The 11,245-nt window shown below is 44.9% G+C and overlaps 1 protein-coding gene across 1 annotated transcript; it reads left to right on the plus strand.

The window, feature by feature from the left end:
• Window positions 1–1,264: 1,264 nt before the first annotated feature.
• Window positions 1,265–9,210, plus strand: LOC106607500 (WAS/WASL-interacting protein family member 2). The gene is made up of 8 exons (XM_014204502.3): window positions 1,265–1,503; window positions 2,295–2,416; window positions 3,419–3,551; window positions 3,796–3,912; window positions 4,594–5,283; window positions 5,678–5,875; window positions 6,351–6,452; window positions 6,618–9,210. The coding sequence occupies exons 2-8, from the start codon at window positions 2,357–2,359 to the stop codon at window positions 6,656–6,658; spliced, it is 1,341 nt and encodes a 446-aa protein (XP_014059977.2). The 5' UTR covers window positions 1,265–1,503; window positions 2,295–2,356; the 3' UTR covers window positions 6,659–9,210.
• The last annotated feature ends 2,035 nt before the right edge of the window (window positions 9,211–11,245 follow it).

Here is an 11,245-nt window from a genome sequence, read left to right on the forward strand (position 1 = left end):
CTCATTGCTTGACATCATGGGAAAATCAAAAGAAATCAGCCAAGACCTCAGAAAAAATGTATTTGACCTCCACAAGTCTGGTTCATCCTAGGGAGAAATTTCCAAATGCCTGAAGATACCACGTTCATCTGTACAAACAATAGTACACAAGTATAAACACCATGGGACCACGCAGCTGTCATACTGCTCAGGAAGGAGACACGTTAAGTCTCCTAGAGATTAACGTACTTTGGTGCGAAAAGTGCAAATCAATCCCAGAACAACAGCAAAGGACCTTGTGAAGATGCTGGAGGAACAGGTACAAAAGTATCTATATCCACAGTAAAACGAGTCCTATATTGACATAACCTGAAAGGCCGCTCAGCAAGGAAGAAGCCACTGCTCCAAAACCGCCATTAGAAAAAATTGACTACGGTTTGCAACTGCACATGGGGACAAAGATCGTACTTATTGGAGAAATGTCCTCTGGTCTGATGAAACAAAAATATAACTGTTTGGCCATAATGACCATCGTTATGTTTGGAGGAAAAAGGGGGAGGCTTGCAAGCCAAAGAACACCATCCCAACTGTGAAGCATGGGGTGGCAGCATCATGTTGTGGGTGTGCTTTGCTGCAGGAGGGACTGGTGCACTTCACAAAATAGATGGCATCATGAGGCAGGAAAATTATGTGGATATATTGAAGCAACATCTCAAGACATCCGTCAGGATATATCCACCGACGCTATAATGTGCCATTATAGCGTCGGTGGCAGCACCATTGAGGCAACAACAACCCATAGGAATCCCCACCCAGTTGACTATTATGACTACTTTAAAATAGCGGAAGCATGGTGGAAGCCCTCAATGGCGCTGGCCATGCGAATATGGCCTTTTGGCCATTAGAGGCCTCTATCATTCTCTGTAAAGTGACGTGTTCTGCCGATACAGACCTCAAGGCTCATGGTACGTGTAGTTATTTTGTGCTCTTTGTGCCAGAAAGTGACGGTAAAAACATGACTTCTCAAGACAGCGTTTGAAACATTCTTAACCAATGGGCACTACATCAACATATGAATTGTGTGTTGTACAGTAATATTGCTATCGCTAATATTTATCACAACGGGTGATTGTATTGAGAATTCACTTCCTGAAACCGCTCATTGGTGCCCTATTGCCCCCTCCCTGCCCTAGGAAGATGTTACGTTTCTGGCGGCTCCCCTCCGCTGGGCGGGGGCAATAGGTAGACCAGGGTGGCCCCGCCCCGACTCGAATAAAATAGGGAGTGGGGTGTCTCGCTTTCTTTACCATCTCTGGATATTTTCCGTCTGCACACTTCCATCTTCTCTACGTCAGCAAGTCTCTGCTGCAAGTGAAAGGACGTGTGCGTGAATGCAGGAGTGAAATATCAATGGCCAGCTTGAAACTTATTAATACACTTGTGATGAAGGAACTACCGAGAACGAAGGAGCAAATATGAATTAAAACGTCAAATATCAAACGAATGGGCTGCTAAGGAACTCCAGTAAGTTGCATTATGTAGCAATCTAGCTAGAAATTCGCCTAATTAAGCTAACTTGCAAAGGTTGCCAACTCTGGCAGGTTAACCCAGGTAGTTAGCTCGCTACAGATCCTGTAGTTAGCTAACTTGACAGCCATGAACATTAGCCAAACATGATAGCCATGAACATTAGCCAAACATGATAGCCATGATGAGTTCGCGCCATGTATGATATAGCTGAGATTCATAGCGAACGTTACGTTTGTTAGGATGTATTGTAGCCATACTTTATTACACGGTGGCTAGCTAGTTGAGTTGTTATGTATGGAGTTAGCTTATCCTTTTGCAGAAGGGCCACCGCAATGGCTTCAAGTTTGTATGCTAATTGGTTAGCTAGCTAACGTTAGTCAACCAAATTATGCTAACTATTGGCTAATCTGACCTAGCTACCGATGATCAGGTTTATTTGGAGACTCCACACTATTGGATGACTTGACGCTATCTACAGTCGGCACATTTCCATTACACAGCAACACTGACCCAACGTTAGCTCTCTGCTAGCATAACTAGCTAGCTAGATAGGCCAACTTGCTAACGAAGTGAAGACGTCATCAGTAACGTCACATGAGACCAGTATGTTAACGTTTATTAGATGGCTAGCTACGTGGTTTAATATATAGTTTATTGCAAGGAAAACAATCAAATCAAAGTGAACCACTTCTACTTAACTAACTGTACTAGTTGACAAATTCATGCTAGATAAGACTGAAATGTCACTAGATGACTCTGAAACATGTTTTTCTGCGTTATTGCAGGTGGTGACTGAGTTTGTATCTGAGACCCCAGGCCATCCACAAGACTTGTTGAGCGGGTCAGGATGCCCATTCCTCCCCCTCCACCCCCTGGAGGCCCCCCTCCACCCCCCACCTTCAGCCAGGTAAGACCTTATTCAAGTATGCGGAGTGTCACCTGGAGGCAAAATGTTTCCTGTGCAACTGTGTGGATCTAATAGCGAACCGTCTCTGTCAAACAAATGATGGGGACATATTTAATGGGCATGAGCCATGATGTAGGTCTAGCTCCAGTGTAGTTTATATGAATTAGTTGTAACCAACTTGACAACTCTCAGATCCCTTTTTCACTGGTATTGTGAAGCGGAGTTTTTTTGACCTGGTTCAGAGAGCACACTACTGAAATCCGAAATAAGCTCTCCTCGTGGCCTGTGATTGTACGTGCTGTCCTTTCCCTGCCAAGCCCAATCGGAGGTTGTGTCTCAAATGGCACCCTATTCGCTTTAATAGTGCACTGCTTTTGACCAGGGCCCATAGGGTAGTGCACTATATAATGAATCGGGTGCCATTCGGGACGTGCCAGAGCGCTTCTGGTGATTAGTGCTGCTCGCTCATGTAATCATCCTCTACATTTTTTTTACACATGAAGTAATTCACATAATGAGCAGTGGACCGACCAGGCCTCTGCAGACGGGGCTGCATAACGATATGGATTTATGCAATGGACAACTAATTAATGACTTGATGTAAAGGACTCACAAAATATAAATCTTATAAAAATGTATTTTACTGTAGCCCCTCAAGGACACGTTCTACCCGGCTAATTCCCTTGCACCAACTGTGCCATGTCTTTCTGCAAGCTGTTACCTGTCAGGCTATGTATAATCTCAGCTAGTTACGCCAAGTCGATGGGCCAAATGGCCCATCCCAATTTCGAAAGACTCCTGTGAAATCGGGATTTGTCCAAAGCACCCAAACTAATGCAGCTCGTTATCATACACATCTCGTTGTATCATGACAGATCTACTGTACCGTAGTCTGTCCATGAGAAATTGGGTTATGTATTCAGGTCTGTTCTACGATAGCATAAAGTGTGCTATGCTGAGCTAACTAGAGGACACGCGCGCTCTCTTCCCCTCCCCTTGCAGGCCAACACCACCCCACCTAAGTTCAACCGAGATGAGGCCAAAGGCAGAGGAGCCCTGCTCGGTGACATCCACAAAGGGGCTAAGCTGAAGAAGGTCGGCGTGGTACATGACAGGAGCGCACCCATCTTAGAAAGTAAGGCCAAAGCACCTCTAAGGTTCACCCTTGTCTCAGATCTACTATTCTGGTGGTGTTTTACTGACTAATCTGATTGGATGGAAGTAAGAAGCACAGAACTGATGATGCTAGGGTAGTGCATGGAGCACACACTCTGGGGGGTCAAGGCTTATTTCACATGGGAGACCATGAGGGTAATTATACATATAATAGGTTACTATTGTAATGCATGTCATTTAACCTTGTTTTCTTCCCTGTCCAGAGCCTAAAGGAGATGGTGCTGGTGTTAGTAATGTAGGCGGAGGAGGATCGTCAGGGGTCATTCAGCCGATGGGAGGTCTTTTCCAGGCAGGTGTGCCTAAATTGCGACCAGTCGGAGGCAAGTATTTAATATCTTAACTGTTTTTACTAATGGTGTCACTTACAAAGATTTCCCAAAACAATCTGGACCGCTGAAGGAGTGGTCCATCAAGCTTGTGTTGAAGGTTTAGCACAGCAATTTAATTCCCTTCCATTTCATTTATCGCTGATTAGTTTGGGAACAAGCTTCTTTGTCAAAGCACGATTGCAATTGGTTGAAAACTGAGCACTGGTCTTTGACTGCTTAGAGAGGGCAGAACGTCAGGTTTCAGCGTTGGCAGAACGTCAGGTTTCAGCGTTGGCAGAACGTCAGGTTTCAGCGTTGGCAGAACGTCAGGTTTCAGCGTTGGCAGAACGTCAGGTTTCAGCGTTGGCAGAACGTCAGGTTTCAGCGTTGGCAGAACGTCAGGTTTCAGCGTTGGCAGAACGTCAGGTTTCAGCGTTGGCAGAACGTCAGGCATGCCTGAAGGAGATTTTCTGATTCACAATAATGAGTTCCCTAACCTTAGATTTCATCATATGAAAGGCCTTACCCTCTGTCAGGGTGAAAATATTAGAAAATGGATTATGATGACTAAAACAACATAACAATACTCTTCTTTTCTGTAGTAACTCTGGACTGAGAAGTGTCCTAATGTTTCTCTGTTCATGTATAAATTCATCTTCATATAAATTGCTGATTACTTTTTTGTTGGTGCAGATGGTTCGGTTGGCAGGTCACCCCTGACGCCTCCTGGCACGCGCCCCGCTGCTCCTCGTCCCCCCGGACCCCCTGTTCGCCAGGACAACACAGACTGCTCAGCCCAACAGGCCTCTCCCCCGGAGCACTCCCGATCCCAGAGGCCCTCCCTCCCCGACCTCTCCCGCCCCCTCAGCGGCGGCAGCCCTAACAGTGGCATGAAGCACAGCTCCTCCGCCCCTCCTCCACCTCCCCCTTTCTCTCGCCGGGGCAACGCACCCCCTGCCCCGACTCAGAAAGCGCCACCACCCGCCCCCTCCTACAACCGGGAGAAGCCCCTCCCTCCCACGCCAGTACAGAGGGGGACTTCCCCGGTGCCGGCCCGCAACAGCGCCCCTCCTCCACCCCCTTCTCCCAACAACAACCGCCGGCCCCTGACGTCAGGGGGCTCCTCTGCATCCTCCTCTTCCTCCTCTCTGGGTCCACCTCCTCCCCCGTACCGCCAGCCCATGACCAACGGCCCCTCCAGCCCGGTTAACGAAGCCGCCCCGGAGCTACCTCAGAGACACAACTCCCTCAGCAAGAAGCCGTCGCCCGGACCTGGACACACTCCAACCCGTGGGCAAGCGCCGCCACCGCCGCCGCCTTCCCCCTCCCCGCCAGGCGGACGCCCACCCCCTCCAGTCCGTGACCCCCCCGGTAGAGGAGCCGGTATGTTGCTACTAGTGCTTTCCTTGTTCTTCTAACTGTAATGGAGCTGGGTTAGGGCCAGTCCCATTTCAAGTCCCATTAAGTTCTAAATATTTTTCTCACTGTGCTGTGTCACAATTCTTGTTTAACCTCGATCTCCCCTTGTCAATCACCTATCATAATGTGAGGCAAGCGAGGAGAGGTGATTTGTTTTTTAGTGTAGACATTTTTAAACGAGTGTAGAAAAAGTAGTGTGGCAAGGTGTGGCGCTACAGTCAGGAAGGTGGCGTGTCACGACAGGCCTACAGTGTCTTTCTAGCGTTCCTGTCTTACTGTTGTGTTGTAATGACTGCTGGTTCGCCAGTGCGGCTGCTCTGTTATTCCTTAATGACCATACCGTTTGTTGTCTGTACAGCTCCACCCCCGCCTGGGTCGTCTCAACGAAACGGGGGTCGGGATGCCCCCCCTCCACCACCCCCCTACAGAGGTAGCCCCTCAGAGCCTCATAGCCGTGGCAAGCCGCCCCCTCCTCCCTCCCGTACCCCTGCCGCACCCCCGCCCCCTCCCCCACCTATCCGCAATGGACACACCTCCATTTCCCGCTCCTTCGTCGGTGAGTCTTCTTCCCCATACTGCATCACCTGACCTCAAATTTGGTTTCTCTCTACGTTGACTAACAAAGTGAGTTGGTTATTAATCTACTTCGGAGTCTTTTGGAATGTATAAAATGTTGCAGTCCAAGTAAGTGTTGGATCTGTAAAAGCGAATGGGAGAACTATGCATCAGAGTTGGTCAAATCGATTTGAGTTGGGTAAAGGGTAAACTGACTTAAAATCATTTTTATTTTTTATATATATATATATATATATACTTTATTTGTGAAAACTGATGACTCTAGTGCTTCAGGGCACTTGATCCGTGGCTCCTTCGGGTGGAACAATTGGATCAATACAAGAGGATTGAGAACTACCAACATTTCACACTCCTCCCTACTGTTCTGTCTATCCTCTCCTCCCTTTTGCCCTTCAATGGCCTTGACCACCACCCCTGACCTGAACTGTTATCTTCCTAACCTTCTCACCCTACAGATGACTTTGAGTCCAAGTATTCTTTCCACCCTCTGGATGACTTCCCTGTTCCAGAGGAGTACCGGCACTTCACCAAGATCTACCCCAGCAAAGCCAACAGAGGTGAGGGCTCACTTATCAGTGTGACGCAACATGCCAATAAGTAACGTACACACACATTGTCTGGTGCAGAGTACAACATTTTTTACATGAAAGGAATATCAATATTTTCCCCATAGGCATATAGTTTATTGTAACAGTTTATTGTTTTGACTGTGTCTTTGGCAGTGATGAGGGGAGCTCCTCCTGCACCACCTGTGGGAAGGTGAACACTGAGACTGTCACTTCTATTGTACAGGAGACAAGGGTTACACACACACACACACACTACTTTCTCACATGGAACCTACAGCATATAACATATACATGCTTCTCATTTGACAACATTTCACTTAAGCTTCATAACCATTCCCTCACACGCTCGCCCTTGAAAATCGCCCAGGAATGTTTTTCTACGGCAGTCTCACTCCATTTGGAGGTGGAGTTTGGCAGCTTACTTATGCCATTCCCAGCCTGTGTCCGCGTGGGTGAACTTGCCCTGTTTTATCACAAAGGCATACTTACCCAGTCATAGTGTTTCCAGGCTCGTGTGTGTGGATGGGGGAACACTTTGACACCGGTATGAAAGACTTTAATCTCCGTACCACACTGGCTCCACGTCAGAGTATGCACTGTGAGAGCCCACATCACCATGAAACGGGAGAACACCAGTCAGTCGTCTACCTGTAAGAAACCAGTGACTCTACAGCCTGGTCCTAACAGCAGTGACTCTACAGCCTGGTCCTAACAGCAGTGACTCTACAGCCTGGTCCTAACAGCAGTGACTCTACAGCCTGGTCCTAACAGCAGTGACTCTACAGCCTGGTCCTAACAGCAGTGACTCTACAGCCTGGTCCTAACAGCAGTGACTCTACAGCCTGGTCCTAACAGCAGTGACTCTACAGCCTGGTCCTAACAGCAGTGACTCTACAGCCTGGTCCTAACAGCAGTGACTCTACAGCCTGGTCCTAACAGCAGTGACTCTACAGCCTGGTCCTAAGTGTCTGAAGGTGATTGACTTTTGGGGACCATAGCACCCCTTGCTGATGGAGGGAACTGCAACTGTTTGAAAGTTCTCTCAGGTATACGGTTTGTGGAACAGAGAACTGGAGAAGATAAGAGGTCCTTTCCAAAAGTGCCAACTGAGTCAGAACTGAACTGGGAACAGCTCATAATCCCCCATCCTGTCTCCCTGCTGCAAGGCTGTCAGGGGGTTCTCTTATGACTGGTTGGAATGATGGACTGACAAAAGCAATAGTTCCATACGTTCTCGGTGATGGTTGGCAGTAACCAACACCTGTGACAATCGTTGGTTTGTGGAAAAAGGTCATCCCGTTGAGAATGATATTGCACATGTATGGGATCTTGCAGCAAGGAATCTCTCCCTCCCTTCCTCTCTGCGCAGAAAAAGACTAACCAGACAGATGCATGTTGTCTTTTTTTTGTGTGTGTGTGTGTGTCTCTTGACAAAATGCATGAGGGTGAGCTTGTTAGTTGTCCTAAATGCAAAGCAGAAGGTTATTATGCCTTATAACACTAGTCTGGGTCACTGAAACCATTTCACAACTAACTCATACGAACACTACAACCCCACTAGCTTAAAAATGACAGAGCTTTTCAAATGCATTGCATGCTACAGGATGCTGAATCATTACATTGACACTAAAATACTCAACCTGAACCCAGGCAATGAGTCGGAAGCACTCCAAGAGTTTATTGTTCAAAATTGTTGGGGGGGGGGGGGTGATGTTGAGGGGTAAGTAAATGGATGCTTTCAAATATAAACCTTATCCTGCTGATTTAATATGTTGATACCCACAATAGCCACTTGGTGGCAGTATTTTGTTTTCCATAGGGAGACGTGCTTGTGATTCAATTTGTCTTTTTTTTTTTTAAACTGGTGTATTATGGATTTGGCCAATGTTGAGCGAGAGGGCAGTGCAGACCTGTGTCTGTGTACCAATTTTGAGATCTTCTGCTGAGGGTTGAATGGACAAGCTAGTGATTAACAGCCATGTTGTTCATCTCAGTCATAGTTGTCTACATTCTGTCTTTGAAAGAAAAGGATCTACTTGATTTCCAGAATAACATTTATGTAATGTAGTCCCTACATTTTCTTTGCTTAATGAACTTGACCACAAGCCTGAAAAAAATGCACATTGTTACACAAGGGAGTGAACCTTTAAGGCTGGTACTTGTGATTGGCTCCTATTGTTTGTGTTGTTGGGTTAGTCTTATTCCTCATTGTAAAACGGCCCTGCACCGTGACAGAACCCCCTTAAACTGTCACTCGCTATTCTCTTTATTTCAACCCTTTGCTGGTCTTTTGCCTTATACGCATTCACTGTAAGTCAATTCAGGATTTGTAAAGAAAGCAAAGCTAATCATTAAGTGTATACACCTCATATGGGTAATACGGTAGTCATGGCTAATGTTCTACATTTTAATATGTATAAAGCTTGTAATATAGTGAATAAAACTGGGATAGATAACGGCAGGCTTTTGTCAGAAACCAGTGGCGAACTGTTAGTATTTCCATGTCTTTCTCTTGCCTTCTGTCGTTATTTAGATATTCCCTCTCTGTGTCAGAGGGCCTGTGGGGCCATTTAACAGGAGCAGTATGCACTCACATTGAGAGATCCTCCTTGTTCATGTCTTCTTTTCATCCCTCCATTTCATACTTAGCTTAATCCAGGCCCTGGTTCCTTCTGTACATTTCACCCTTCTGAGTCAGACATGTTGTACCAATTCAATTAAAATGTCACTGATGGAAACAGGTGAACTTTTCCTGTCTTTGTCCAGTCCCTTGTCATCTGTTGTTATTGCATAATGTCACGAATGTGCCACAGGCTTTGGTTAAAGGGATAGTTCACCCACATTACAAAATTACATTAGCTTTCTTTTAGAGGGTTCTGTGAGCTTGTGTGACCTACCAGTTCGCAGGTGAGCCGTTGTTGCTCCTAGACATTTCCACTTCACAATAACAGCGCTTAGTTGACCAGGGCAGCTCTAGCAGGGCAGAAATTTGACAAATTTACTTGTTGGAAAGGTGACATCCTATGAGCTCTTCAGTAATGCCATTCTACTGCTGTTTGTCTATGGAGATTGCATGGCTGTGCGCTCGATATCAGACACCTGTCAGCAACAGGTGTGGCTGAAATAGACGGAGCCACTAATTAGAAATGGTGTCCACATACTTGTGTATATAGTGTTAAAGCTAAGTGTTGTTGTCCATTAGTTTACACCAATTTGTGGAACATAAATATTTTAACTGTAATGTTTCACAAAAGCCACAATGTAATTGTCTGCATCATTTAAAAAAAGTTTCCTTTATGTTCCACAAATTGGTGTAAACTAATGGACAACAACACTTAGCTTTAACACTATATACACAAGTATGTGGACACCATTTCTAATTAGTGGCTTCGGCTATTTCAGCCACACCTGTTGCTTAAATCGATTTTAAAGTGAGCGCTCTCAAACTTCCCATCATTCTGATTACGGTAGTCATTTTGTCACCCTCATCATGGCAAAGACACGGAGAAATGAATATGATGCAGCTTTCAAGTTGAAGGCGATTGATCTGGCTGTTGGAAAAGGAAATAGAGCTGCTGCATGGGAGCTTGGTCTTAATGAGTCGATGATAAGACGTTGGAAACAGCAGCGTGAGTAATTGACTCAGTGCAAAAAGACAACTAAAGCTTACTGCTAATTTTTTATTTTTTGTTACAAGCCGTGTTTCGTTAAAGCCTGTGTAAAGTTCATTTGTTTCAATGTACTGGTAGGCACCTGCGGCTTATATAGACATGTGCGGCTTATTTATGTTCAAAATATATATATTTTTTAAATTCAGTGGGTGCGGCTTATATTCAGGTGCGCTCAATAGTCCGGAAATTACGGTAATTAATAATTGGGTCTTCCTTTCCTGTGGTGGTCTTCATGAGAGCCAGTTTCATCATAGCGCTTGATGGTTTTTGCGACTGCACTTGAATAAAAAAGTTCTTGAAATGTTCCGCATTGACTGATCTTCATGTTTTTAAAGTCATGATGGACTGTCATTTCTCTTTGCTTATTTGAGCTGTTCTTGCCATAATATGCACTATGTCTTTTACCAAATAGGGCTTTCTTCTGTATACCACCCCTACCTTGTCACAACACAACTGATTGGCTCAAACGCATTAATAAGGAAAGAAATTCACACCTAGTAAAAGAAATGCAATGGTTGAGAGAAAGCTTTGCACACTTTGGTAAAGGGTGGCTACTTTGAAGAATCTCATATAAAATCTATTTTCATGTAATACTTTTTTAGTTACTACATGATTCCATGTGTGTTATTTCATAGTTTTGATGTTTTCACTCTTATTCTACAATGTAGAAAATAGTAATAATAAAGAAACACTGGAATGAGTAGGTGTCCATACTTTTGACTGGTACTGTACATAACTTTAACCCATTGTAGTGTCCAGTACTTATATTACTTATATTATCTCCAATCTATCGTCCATGTAAAAAAAAAAAAAAAAAAAAAAAAACCTGTCTGATTAGGATTAATAATATCTGACTATCTCTTTAATTATATGGATTTTGCCTGAATTTTTGCATCACAACACTGAAGTGTAAGGGGTCACAAATTTTTTAAATGGACTGCATCTTTATATTTATCTCTTGGGTCCTGTTTAAGTAGTAATGAAATCAGACCACCTTGTTAAGTATCTGATAATCTACCATTTTTATAGGAGTGGTTAAAACATGCTAATAACGGTCCTCTGAGTACATCGAAAAAGGTATGCCATCCATCCCTGGAGTTTTCCCAGACT

The sequence above is a fragment of the Salmo salar genome, chromosome 06 (genome assembly GCF_965601325.2).
Source record: "Salmo salar chromosome 06, fSalSal1, whole genome shotgun sequence".
Lineage (NCBI taxonomy): Eukaryota > Metazoa > Chordata > Actinopteri > Salmoniformes > Salmonidae > Salmo > Salmo salar.

Bases quoted from the DNA above. Each gene is read 5' to 3' on its own strand.
- LOC106607500 (XM_014204502.3), top strand. From the start codon at position 2,357: ATGCCCATTCCTCCCCCTCCACCCCCTGGAGGCCCCCCTCCACCCCCC. The intron at 5,284-5,677 runs GTATGTTGCTAC...TTGTCTGTACAG, and splicing joins CCCCCCCGGTAGAGGAGCCG to CTCCACCCCCGCCTGGGTCG. The intron at 6,453-6,617 runs GTGAGGGCTCAC...TGTCTTTGGCAG, and splicing joins CCCCAGCAAAGCCAACAGAG to TGATGAGGGGAGCTCCTCCT.